Here is a 13716-nt window from a genome sequence, read left to right on the forward strand (position 1 = left end):
AGAGTTGGGGATGCAATTTTAAATTCCACATGTTTAATTACCCGCTAATGGTCCTATATCCCCAAGTCGGCGTCGAAAACTTCAACTAAAACTAGGAATGGAATACAAACGCCAAATTGTTCAAAATTGAATCTTTTTAAAACACGACTCGGGAGAAGAACAAGGATTCGGAGTTTTTAACAGAGATTAAAAGTCTTGAGTCGAGTTTTGATCAATCTGGAGCCGGTTGTTGCTGAATTTTTTTGAAGTAGCAAAAATATATGACTTTACAGTGACTTAATACTCATGATCGCTATATGCTACACTCAAAAGTAGCACAGCACGTCATTAGTTCTATTCATACGATTTTTTGTTTCACAAAATATATTTAAACTGTAACTCTGCCATGAAGATGGCAAAGTATTACCATAAATATCAAATCATTTCACATTAATAAACAATCAAACGTCAGGTACAAATCATTAACACTTAGATATTAATCACAAATTTCATAATATTAGGCGGTAAATTAAAATATTATATCTGAAACCTGAATTTCTTCCTTATCGATAAAATATAAGAATAACAGAAGATATATCACTCATCGAGTGAGCATTGCCACTGGGGCTGCTTGGCTGTATGGTGTCGCCTTGATTTCCTGCCCAACCTGAAACAAAAGAAAAAGATATCATCGTATAAGCTCCGTATATTATAAGAGCTAAATTCAATTCACCATTGGTTAGGAAAAAAACTACATACAAGAACCCACTAAGCCGATTTAGAATAAAAAAATCCTCGAAACATTTCAGATATTACATATCAAAAGTTTTTTACAACCTTATGTAGATTGCACCTTTTTGTTATGATAACTCAAATGAAATCATTTCATGGAACGCTTCATAGATAACATAAGTTTAAAAGTCATGTTTTTTCCCCTTTTATTATTTCAATATCTCTAAAATGAAGATTTGTGATAAGAATCATATTCAGGCTTATCAGATATAACTGATAGATATAACTCACCAGCAAAGTCCCCACAAGTTCCATATTGTCCCATATTTTCCGACAATCCTCCAACACAGAAGTATTCTGGTTCAAACGATCTCATTCTGAAATATATATTTAAATTGCGTATTTCTAAGTGTGATAAATTGAAGAATATTAATTGGTAATATGTACGAAATGTTATCTAAACCTTCAAACACTTGTGTGTTTGTCATTATTGGACACAGAGTGTACATATTAATCGCTTTGGTAAATTGTTGTTATTGCTACTGTTGTTATTTGGGGTGGTTTGAAAAATCGCAATTCTCTGCAAATATTTGTACAATCAATTTGAAATTTGCAGATCTAGAGATTAAGGATGTCAATATGAGGCGAAGCCTTTTATTTATATTTTGATAAGATTTTGGTATTTTCGGGATTATTGCTCCTCCACGTGACAATACATGAGACCTGCCCGCCACCCTTTAGACCAGGGGTTCCCAAACTTTATTGGCCGCGGGCCAAAATTAGAATCGGAAGGTTGTTCGCGGGCCGGAAGGGCGCAGTGCGCGATGATTTAGTCATGACTTTTTTTTAAAACATGTTTGTTAACTTATAATGGTGCTTTATAATGTATTCCTTCAGAATTGGGATGGTTTGCTGACAAAGAAGACAAATCGCTAAAGTTTGATTTTTGCCAATACAGAAATACGAACGCTGCCATTTCTTTATTTAAGATTTAAATAAAATCCGTTTCCAGAGTTTAGTTTATGTTCGCTATTTGACATCTCAAGCTTTCTTATATGGTTATTATCTGAATTACTGCCCTATGTTATCCTAATACCTAATACGTATGATCGAGAGCCGGGTGTGCTTAAACTGTAATAATGACATAACAATTGGCAGTGTCTACAGATCACAAAAAGTAAAAACAAAGTCTGTTGAACACTATTTCACTTAAGCTCGACGGGCCATTTAAAATTGTTATGCGGGCCGGATTTGGCCCGCGGGCCGCGTTTTGGGAACTTCTGCTTTAGACAAACCGGCATGTAAGTCGCATAAGCTAGTCATTCAACTTTGATGCTCACATGTTTAAGCACTACTCTCTTGTTATATTTTATTACCTTAGTCCAGGGCATAGTGCATTGGGAAATCCTGTCAGATTGTAAGCACGGAACTGAAGAAATCCCGGTTCTACTGATGACTGAAATTTTGGTGGAACCATTTGCAATATTGTTTCTGCGTTTCCTTTGTCGAACGTGACCGGCGTCACAAATCCTTGTTCACTGGTATTTTCTATAAAGTATTGAATGTTTAGTCAATTAGTGAAAGATTTACGTCTTCATTTCAAACTTAAATAATGTGGATCATAGGTCATATTATCATATGTGGATCACATTAATGCGGAATGCAGATACTGTTACAAAGACGTGGATGCATTCCGAATGAATAATTAAAATGTGGCAATCTATAAAAAGTAACAGAATGGAACAAGACAAGATAGATTGAAAGATATTAAATAACTTTCAAATATATCCAATGGTCAATTTCAAGATAGAATGTTAGAAGTTTAGTTCATCATACTAGTTCATCACACTAAAATATTAACTCAGGATCACATGCATACGCAATACAATGCTCAAGTAGTTGAGCAGGTATTTCCTCCAATGCCATTTTTGTTTCAAGAATTGAATTGAAAATTATTGTACCTATAAAAAAATCAGGCATCTTAGATAAACTTCCCAGTACAATGTTTGCGACGATGTCTGCTTCGCTCTTGTCAAACGTCCAGTTAGGTAACCTGTAAAGTTTATACAGTGTAAACGACAATGCCTGATTTAATCGCTGACACAGATTTTTTTGAGTCAGGCTCTACTTTATTCATACGAGCAGTGGCGTAGCATCCACCCCCGCAACCCCCGCGGTCGCGGCGCAAAGGGGCCCCAAGCGGTTAGAATTTAGAAATTTAAGCCAAAAAACCAAAAGCTGCATTGCAAACCCAGTAATGCACATCTAATTATAATGTTGATTTTAGTTCTGCTCAAATCGTATTGTTACGTAATAATAGTGGAGTCGATTTTCGGCGTCATGTGGTTTGATCTAGAGATGTACCGATGTATCGGTATCGGGTATCGGCAATATCGGCCATTTTTTCGGTATCGGCCAAGTATCGGTATCGGTTAGATTAAGGCCGATGTTTCCGATATATTTATCTTTTTGATATGATCCAGAATGTTTTAAAAGATAAGTTGGAATACTACTTTTGAATTCATTTTTTGTCTGGAGAGATCGTGAGCTATGAGCCATACATGTCCCCACCCCTGCGAGAGAATAGGATGCACGTGTCATGACCGCTTAGCCCTAGACTGTCTAAAAATATATGATGGCAATTGTATATTAATATAAAATAGTAAAATAAAAAAACATCCTCGACGGTTATAGGTAGGCCTTCTTTTGGTCGGTGCTGATTGATATTCTTTCATGTTGCCTTCGACTTATCGCGTCGACGATTTCGATTAGCCACGGAATAAAATATTTGTAAAATGCTTTTAATTTGAACGTAGGACGGCGACGCTAGGATGTGTGGGTGATATTCGATATTCTTTTAAACACGAATAACGATATTCGAAGGTCGCGATATTAACATTAAATTCAAATTGGACATCCCGGCTCATGAGTTTTCTAATTGAACACCGAGATTACTAGCGTTACTGTACAATGTATCCTAATCAGTTAAAGCATATGTATACCAAACATTCATTTCCTATTATGTGATATATCTTTTTTCGATCTGAAATAACGTGTACTATGAACAAGGCTCAAAAACCATTGTTTTAACCCGCCTGCCTTACACAGCACAACTAATTAAGTAATAATTACATAGTATCGGTATCGAAATATTGGTAATATCGGCCTTATTGTAGTATCGGCGTATCGGTATCGGAGTTTTTAGGTAGTATCGGATCGGTATCGGTATCGACGACAAAAGTGGTATCGTTACATCTCTAGTCTGATCGTACCGGCACAATTACGAAAGCTGTCAGAATGATGTCGAAAGCAAAACCTCTCAGTGGCGCACAGAAACGAAGAAAAAGGGCAGAAGAGGAAGAACGTATGAAAAAAATCAAAGTAACCAAGATAAACGAAATATTTAAACCAAAATTGAAAGAAGACTTGGGAATACCGAACGTAACTGAGGAGGAATTAGGCCTAGCACCGGTAGTATCGGTAGAAAACCAGATACGTGTTCAATCTCCAAAAGTGATGGCGGCGGCGCGAATGAATTTTCTTCCAAAACTTACACGACAATTATAACAGGTAAGTAAATTGAAAAAATTAATATGACAAAGATGTTGAATGAGTTTGCTAACGCGAAAGCGCAAAATTTAGGTTATCATAGCCTTTATATAGCAACATGTTACGAAATAAAAAACGTTGTTTTAGCTTATGTCCGAGAGTTTTTAGGGTCATTTCCACGAAATATTTTTGCGGGGGGGGGGGGGGGGGGGGATTTTTTTGCGTGGGGGGAGTCTTGCTACGCCACTGCATACGAGCTTACATAATTTCTAGAATCACCTCGTGAGAAGCATATATCCCATTACTATGTTTGTTGGGCTTCCTGTAACGCGATATGTTGAACCCTTAGAGTCTTGAGATTCTAACTTGAAAGTCTTCGGTGGAACAGATTTCCAAATCTGCAAAGTAACAGCATACTGCATTGCAATAGTTAACATAAGTATATATAAATATTTACATTTGATTATGGCAAACTAATCACACACTGAGTTCGCTGAGTTGTCACGCACAATAAAAAAAAACATGTTTCATTAATAACTCACTATTACGAAATTATGGCAGAACTGCAAGTTAAATTATGGCTTTATTAAAAGGAATTGAGGGATTCGCATCGACCTCCGGAGGCAAAACAACGGGATGGCCGGCGATTCTAATAATTTACTATTTAAATCGAAATGGTCGGTCTTAATCATTACATAACGTTGCAGATTGTATGCATTGTGATGGGATTGGATGGGATGTAAAATTACTAACAACAGGTTCCCTCATTACAGAAACCCACGAAGAACTTGCAGTTATAAACTCTCAGCTAAACTTCTACTAAAGCTATGTAACATCGTCTCTTCTTTTATTGTGCTTAAAACATATCAATTAAAATTGAATATGTGCATACCTTTTGACTGTGAGCAACAAAATGGAATTCATAGATTGTGGGAGAAGTGTCACTTGAACGTTGAATTGCTCTGTACTCCAACTGAAAATCATCTGCAGATACTTGACTTTCGAAAGGTTCTCCTTCTTTGATGCGGTATCCGTCTGTGCTTCCAGCACCAGGGCTTGAATAAATCTTTACCAAATAAAATAAGTATCTATCATGTTTAAAATAATTGAAAAACGAAGAGGGGTGGATAAAAGTGATTTAATGAAATAAATCAGCAAAATGTTGAATTTAGATAAACGTAACAAATAAAGTTTATTCATATTTCATAAAAAAATGACCATATGAAGTAAAGTTGTAACAAATTTCGGGTTCAATTCAAAAACAAATAATAGCGTTCTTGTGGATTTCAACTACCCCGAAGTATTAAAAACTTGGAATTGATTGATCTATTAGTCGCGAATGAATCGGTATACCCAGCCATAGCACTAACAAAAGCAACAAAACAAAGAATTTGCCATTGCACACTTTGTTTAAATTGATCGCACTTACAGTTGTTTCGAAGTAGCTGCTATGATTCTTGTGATTATAAATTGCAGTTGCCATAATGAAAGGTTGAGATTTTTCTGAGTTAACAATAATTTCTTCTCCAGACAAACTGAAATAGGAAACAAAAAAAAAGTAGTTCCGCAAAATAATAATAAATGTTTCTTGTTCGGCTTCTGGGTGTCCAAATGTGGTTTATGTATTTTTCAAAATTTTTCTAATAATGGGTGTTGAGAAGGCTTAGGAATAATTTACCCGGCTTCAGTTGGACTAGAGTTTGCACAGAGGCGGACGCCCCTCAATATATCATAATATCTCAATATATGATATTTGTTTTCTTACAAACATACACACGAGAGCGCTATCAGAGCACCAAACTACTTTGTAAATATGCGCGGCCACATTGGTCTTCATAGCATATTCATATACCATAGCATATACTATGTCAAAACGCTCATCCGACGTTTCAGACCGCAGAAACGACCCGCAAAGGATAACCATTTTCGTGTTTTGAGATATGAAATAATCGTGGATTCCACCACTCTTTGGCGAAGAAGTGCAATTTGATAAATTTGATGAAGGTTTTATTAAATTTCATTGCAGAAGTGTTTAGACTACCACGCGTTTTGAACGATTACTGGCGTGATTTCAGGTCGCAAGAGTGGGCAACATAGAATGTTTCTATCGGAACGAATAATTTAAATATTTTAAACGAATTGTCGAATAACTGCTTTTTAATATATATATATAGAACAGGCATCCAGAACGCTAGACAGTCTAATGTTGGTATGTGACATTTAAGCCGGTCTTCATTTTTTTCACATGGACCAATTCTTACGCAACGGCGAACGTCACAGTTTGGTTTTATATTCCTGGATCATTTCTGACATAGGAATGCGTATATTTATGAAGACGATAGTTGATCTTTTCGTTTATTTTCTTTTTCTTATTAGTCTGTTTTATTTTCGTGTCAAATAATAAACGAGAATATCGGTCAGAGACCGAAGACTTATCGATCGAAAGTTAGGGGATCCCCCAAAACAGCGTTCTTACTCCATAGTGACATTTTGTGCCCCATCACTAATTAATTAATAACTTGCTAATTATACGACATAATTCATCCAAAATTAATAAGTTCCTGGTCCCACATATGATGAATGCACATGCAACATCTGGAGCAGATTCAATCTCGCTTTCGTGAGATATCGCATGCATCTAACAGACAAACAGACAGACAAACAGACAAATAAATACCTACCAACATACTTACCGATTAAAATCAATAAGTAATAAAAACCCTGTAAAGTTGTCATTGCGTAAATCCTGAATATTTAGAGTTTAAATGATGAATTAATAAATCGCGGAAATACTGGAATTCTACTGGTCAAATATAACTTTCTTGGTAAAATTTTGTACAATAACTTGTAATCTTGTTTGACATTTTTAATTTTACGCAACGGTGATGGTACTCTTTATGCAAAACCGGGAATTGAAACAATACCCAAGTACGACTCCGTAAATTTGTTGTTTCTGTTAGTGAGCAAGAGCCTTGGGCTAATTCTCGCGGGATTCAGGGGTTCAGTTGTGTGACGCGCGAGTTCTGTTACAAGCAAAGCGGCCTAGGTACTGGATATATGAGTAGTAAGATGACATGCTAATACTTAAAGAGAATGGCATCGAAAGATTATTGTTACGTAACAACAACCCCCCCTCCAAAAAATAAATAAAAATAAAATAAAAATAAAAAAAGGGAATTGTCCACTACTGAGTTTGCATTTATTGATGACTCAAAGCAACACGAGTCATCTGTATGGAATGACTTGACCTCGTCACCAAACAACCGCCAGTGAGACTTAATGATTGAATTCGGAGCTCGGAATCTGCTCAAAGCTCGGATGACACGTGACTGAGCTGACCTCCCGACTCGGGGTTTAGAGACTTCCGCCCAATACTGCTAATTATTATCGCTTATGATACATACCTGTATTTTTGGCCATACGTCATGTATGGTGTACTCTCCGTGTCGCTGCTGAACTTCACCTATAAATAGACAGTAGGTTGATGTTGAAAATTAATAATAAACTTGTATTAGTAGTTTCACGAACTATTCTTCAAGCGTTATATTTATTGTTATTTTGAATGTTGATATGTTCACTTTCGGTACACGTGCAGGATGACACAGAAAATTTAGGATCTATAAATTTCCAAATTTATTTAACAAAATGGATAAATTTGAACTTTATTTTTTTATAGGATTGCACCCCAATCTTCTAGAAATTCAGCACGCTTTGCACAAAAGTTATGATCTCTCTAAAATATGGTACCAACATTATTCAGAATATAACACCAATACCTGATTGCCTTGTGAATAGTATAGTTTGGTGTCATTTATTGAACCCGTGTCTCCAATGGGATACTGGTAAGTGTACCAGTTTGGTATGCTTGCTATGATTTCAGCAGAATGACTGATTAGGGTTTTCATCACATCGTTAGTCCTCTGATCTGGAAGAGCCTTGTCCGCCTCCTGATATTCTAAAAAGAAAAAAATGGGGTTAACTAATTCCTGTTTTGTTCTGATAGTTTGTATAAGTTGTTTCACAAAAAAAAAATTGATAAACTTATGAGGACGTCTGGTCTAACAAATTTTGCATTAGTTTTTGCTAGCGACTTCACTCATGAGTACGATGGGTTGGTTCTTCGTATCCTTTCCTTATATATAACATTTAGAGTGTAGATGTAGACCTTCAGTATTTTGTTTATATTAGCGAAGTTTGTTTAATTCATACAACACTCATTCGTCTCACCAGGAATCCAAGATGAACAAGTACCTGGCAAGCTGAGCTGTTGCATAAAATTCAATAGAATAATCCAAAATATTATTTTCAAAAAAAAATGGGTCCAGAAATTTTTGGCTGGGCTACGCCTTTGATGTATTTGAATAATCATCGCTGACTTAACTTGAATAATCTCCATCATTACCTTTGTCTAATATCAATGGATAACTTTCGTCAAACAAAGTCTTCAAATTTCCTCCACTTTTCTGAAGAAAATGGTTTGTTGTCCGGTAGCGAAGTTTTGCCCGTACTTTCATCTCAGTCAATGGTGTTTCGACTGGAACGTGCCAAATCATGACATCATTTGCCTGAAAAATTAGAATATATTTAGAGTTAATTATGAACTGATTTATTGTTTTCCGGGAACATTTCATGCAGTTTAGGCATAACTTATATAATGGAAGTCTTCAATTTTTTTATTTTATATGATCAACATTGTTCTAATGAATTATCAAAGTTCCCCTTATGAGTGTCCTTTCTTTTTTGTTTGATCAAAAGTAACACTATAAGTGCACGTCAGATACATAAAGACACTAAATATTGGTTTCTTCAATATTTCACGACTCTGAGAAAAATTATAAGATATTGAAAGATATTTCTTTGCTGGAAAAACATACAATAATCTCAATGAACATAAGATGATTTCGTACTTCGCCGATAAACAGTAACTTTTATTTTTAAAGCCCGTGATCGAAGTGAATGTGCCAAATAACTTTTTAAAACCAGATTTTTTAAGTAAAGAGTCACGTTCTTGCAATACATTAGAAATAGTTCAGAGTTCACATATTTTTTTGATTAATCTTTTATTATTGAAAAATTGAATTGAATGCAGTATACTGAATTTACATTTAAAGCAAAGTATCCCATATTCTTGTAATCATCTTCTGTACATGTTTGAACTTCATCAAAAATTCTTTCGTTTTCCCAGTTAGTTTTACCTGCAAACAATATATATAAAATAATAGGATTAAATAAATAGGATTGATATAATAGGAACTAAACTTTATTTGCGCGACGAATTTTGTCGGCATAAAAATAAAAATAACATATTGATAACATGATATTATAATTTCATACCCTTTATAAGTTCTATACACAATATGAATCGATTGGTTCGCATAAAATATTGAATACGTGTAAAATTCAGTAGTTTTCATTAATTTCAGTGCCAGTTTTAAGAATTAGAGTACTAGCTGATCGTCTGGGAAGTTTTTAATGTTTTGGATCTTTCGAAGAACTGAAAATGATATTCATAATTAAAAACCAGATGTTTTACGATGCACCCCCTAAGTGTTGTTATTAATTTGTATTGAAAAATATTAATGTCTTGACCTTTAGCTACATCAAATGATGCGTAATGGGCCCATCGGTCATATACATCACATTTCTTGTTAATATCTGACTCGTGTATGCTTGCAACGAGTGTCCAACCACCTCCATCTGTTTCCATATCGCAGTATGTCTGAGTGAGAATAAAATAAATATACACTTTTAAAATATATGCTTACAGATAAGACATTCAATTATCCACGAACTCGCTGTTAAAACAATTGAAGTGGAAGCTCAAAATCATAATGGAACTTTGCAGAGATTCAATTCATTTCATGTTGTTGTTGAACAAACAAGAATAATGTATTATAGAATTTTATTAATCACCATTAGTCAAATTCACCCTAAATTCATCAAAGTTTTCCTTCGGTCTAATGAGATATATTCCACTGGCGTTTATGTTGACTTTTTGCTGTAACAGGTCAAAGCAAGAACTCATCTGGGGTCCTGTTTGACTTGTTTCCACATTCTCAAAAAAAGTAATGTACATTAGCATTAGAATATAAGTAATGGCGAAGTCAGCCAAATCCCATACTGTTATAGTTTCGAAAGAAAGTTGAAGTACTTTTTTTTTAACCAAACCAGCAACTAACAAGCTCTATGCTTGATAAATTATTGTGCCAGCATGTTGCATCTGAATGTTTTATAATAACATAACAGCATATGCTAATTTCAAACCTAACATATTTTCAAGTATTTCAACTTATATTATTCAAGATTCTCATAAGGTGAAGCAACAAATACGATTGATCATTAATAAGATTGACAGAAAAACATTTTTCCACAGCATACTAAATCGAAACCGCGACTGCGAATTCGATCTAAAAAGGAACATTACCCCCAAGTGCAAATATATTTATAAATATACTGCAGATATTACTAACTATAAAACCCCTTTTCACTGAAAAACTCCTCGTGGCGTTGTTGGAAGTCTTAAATATTGATTGCCTTCTCTGAGAATTTCTAAACTTAAGTCTTAAGTAAAGACAGATTTAAAAATACGAATTTGATCGTCGAGTCACAGTGTTAAGAGAAATAGCTAAAAATTTATTTGTTAAGAAGCTTTTAACCTATTATGCAATTACCTTATTTATTTTGGGAAGGTAAAAGACCAAAACTACTCCAATAGATAGGAAACCGACAGTAAGCAGGAAGTAGATTCCACCGAAAAGTTTGCAATATTTTGAATGTTTCTCTCTAGCATCTGTTTGTTGAATATAAAAGTAAAATTAATTTTTCAAACGCTGGTTAGTCTTTCGTTGTATACATTAAATATTTGTTTACATGGCGCTGCTACTTCTACTATTATGAAATGTTTCACACCTACGCACAATAGGTTCTGGCAAACTTCACTTCTGGAAAAATTAATTATCCTGTTCTTTGCGCGATGCTACTTATTTGGGTAATCATATATGATTCTAATTTGAATGATTAATATGAGTCAATATATTATACGTATACGCGTTATCGTGAACGTCGTATTAATAAACACAATCAATAAAACGCTTTTACGTCGTCAGAAACTGTCCGAAGTATGAATAGCATGGATTTGAATGATATGACAATGGTTGTGTTATTGTTTTGTTGGAAAATAACACAAGAAAACGATCAAATTCAAATTGATCAGTGCTTAACCCTCTATCAGACGCAATAACATTCAAGTTAAAAGTTGTTTCCTACAAATTTTTGGGTACTCCCGTCGTATGTGAACCAAGATGGCGGACACCGGAACTCAGAATGTGTACCAGGTTAGGGTTAGGCCATAATTTCAAGTACAAATACTACGGGAGTCATTTGGCTAGTCGACAAACTCGTGATAGAACTAAAATAAGGAAAGTTGGAATAAAATTCTGGCCTGACCCTAACGTGTTACACATACTACGCTCAGGTGTCCGCCATCTTGATACACATACTACTGGAGCGCCAATTTTTGGTCATAAGGTCGCATATGTAAAATAATATTATGCACACGACCTTTCGCGCAAACTTCTGTGAATGAACACTAGCATACACCCATAAAAGCCACAGGTGCCGTTCTAGGGCATAATGGTTGTCGATAATTAAAAATGCGAAAGAAACCATACAAAATGTTCCCAGGTTACTAGGCTAGACAGCAATATTTATAAGTGTAAATCAGTTTCTTGGTGAACATGTCGAATATATATTGACGATATTTTTATCATTTACCATACACGCACAAGCCTGGATTATAAAATGTAAGTTTGATTGTATCAGTTCTATCATCTTGTTAATTCAAAAAATTTAATTTTCAATAAAACAAATTCGAGTTATACATTAGACAGATTGAGTAAGGATTATTCAAGAGCATAGCAGGCCCAATTTGTAATAAAACGCTTACTCGCGCCTTTTGCTAAGAACAAGGCCAATATCTAACGACATTTTGAAAAATTCTGCCAAGACCCTCTTCATCGTCCAAGTTATATTATAGGCAAGCGCTCACTTTCATCTATTTCGGCTGGTTTATAAGAAAAGGTTGATAGTAAATCCAAAAACGTCGGGGTATCAGTGAATCAGTCACTGATAACGCAAATTAGTGATAAAAAATATGTAAAAATTTGACCTCCCTCAAAATGCCGCAAAATCGCTTCTAAAAAAAAAAAATTTAAAATTTGGGGAGGAGACGTGGACATGCCCCCTCGATCATCACTTCTAATCATCCAGGCTACGCTCGTGAAGGTATTTATAGACAATTTGTACTGGTAACGTTTAGTAGTTGTTCACTTGCCTGAATAATCGATTAGTGGCTCATTTCCGCCAGTTCCGCGTGGTTGGTGTTCTGCAAGAGATAATCAGATAACATTTTAATAAATTTTTGGGCTATTCGGATACGGTAGCCAATTTATACTAATACAAACAGTCTGATAGAAACTAAAGTGTCATTAATGATTACAAATTTACGTTATTATCATGACTTTATGCATGTGTTGGAATCTGTAATGCCAATTTTAAGTTAAAAATTGTATAAAAACTTCAGCGTTGCAGTCAGGTTGTAGAAAAACAATGCATCGAAAATGTAGTTTTAAGCATGGAAATAGATCACCCATAGATCTAATCATAACTACGTTGTTATTGGCAACAATGGCACGAGTCTGGGGTCTATGTTTTGTCGTCCAATGACACCAGCCTTTATCGGACAAAAAGTATGAAATTGCCTGTATATGATAAATCGAGACCGAGATTCTTGCAAATGGAACAAAAATATGAAAGTCGAATTAAAGCGTTGCAGACAAACAATGCTGCGAATAGAGGCTTGAATAAAATTAAACAAACAAGTTTTAGAAACGATTGAAACAGTTTGCGTACTGTCAAACATTGTTATCTTGAAAAAGCAATCAAGGTATGTAGAATAATAATAATAGCCACTATATAGGAATGCAAAATCAGTGCTAATGATCAGTAATTGACTAAATTCATATCATTCATAGCAAAAATTGGAGAAATAGATAAAGTTTACCACTAACCCATATTCGCAGCCGGTATTCTATTAAAAAGGTTTGCAATTAAATTATTACTTCCTTCATCCGTCATATTACATGGATGTGGTGAAACTTTGACTGAATTCTAGCAACCTAGAACCACGAAAATAATTGCAAAAAAAAAATATTATTAAAATGAAACTAATATTTTGTATAAAACTATCTTGAGAAGAATAACAACAAAAATTGGGCATTCAACCGGGTGTTACTTGTTTAAAACAGATGAAGAAATACCAAAAAACGAATACTGACTGATATCTAGAAATCTCATTGAAATAGATATTGAGTGGATATTAAGTGGAGTGTATAAGTGGATAAATCTTGACTATATATATATTCAGTCCGACGCGATGGCCTGGCGATTAAAGCGTTA

General features: G+C 34.8%; 1 protein-coding gene across 2 annotated transcripts; it reads right to left on the reverse strand.

Moving 5' to 3' along the window:
• Positions 1-536: 536 nt before the first annotated feature.
• Positions 537-13473, reverse strand: LOC120335122 (uncharacterized). Of its 2 annotated transcripts, XM_078113175.1 has the most exons (16): positions 13329-13473; positions 12593-12643; positions 10932-11050; positions 10190-10315; positions 9850-9979; positions 9364-9455; positions 8663-8825; positions 8037-8215; positions 7665-7723; positions 5690-5795; positions 5153-5326; positions 4540-4658; positions 2673-2764; positions 2088-2259; positions 1003-1088; positions 537-646 (listed from the first exon to the last, which is right to left on the reverse strand). In XM_078113175.1, exons 1-16 carry the CDS (start codon positions 13393-13395, stop codon positions 543-545), a joined length of 1839 nt encoding a protein of 612 aa, XP_077969301.1. In that variant the 5' UTR covers positions 13396-13473; the 3' UTR covers positions 537-542. The 2 variants fall into 2 exon arrangements, with proteins under 2 accessions (XP_077969301.1, XP_039258551.2); XM_039402617.2 differs by lacking the exon at positions 12593-12643.
• Positions 13474-13716: the final 243 nt, after the last annotated feature.

Source organism: Styela clava, chromosome 1 (genome assembly GCF_964204865.1).
Source record: "Styela clava chromosome 1, kaStyClav1.hap1.2, whole genome shotgun sequence".
NCBI classification, from domain to species: Eukaryota; Metazoa; Chordata; class Ascidiacea; order Stolidobranchia; family Styelidae; genus Styela; species Styela clava.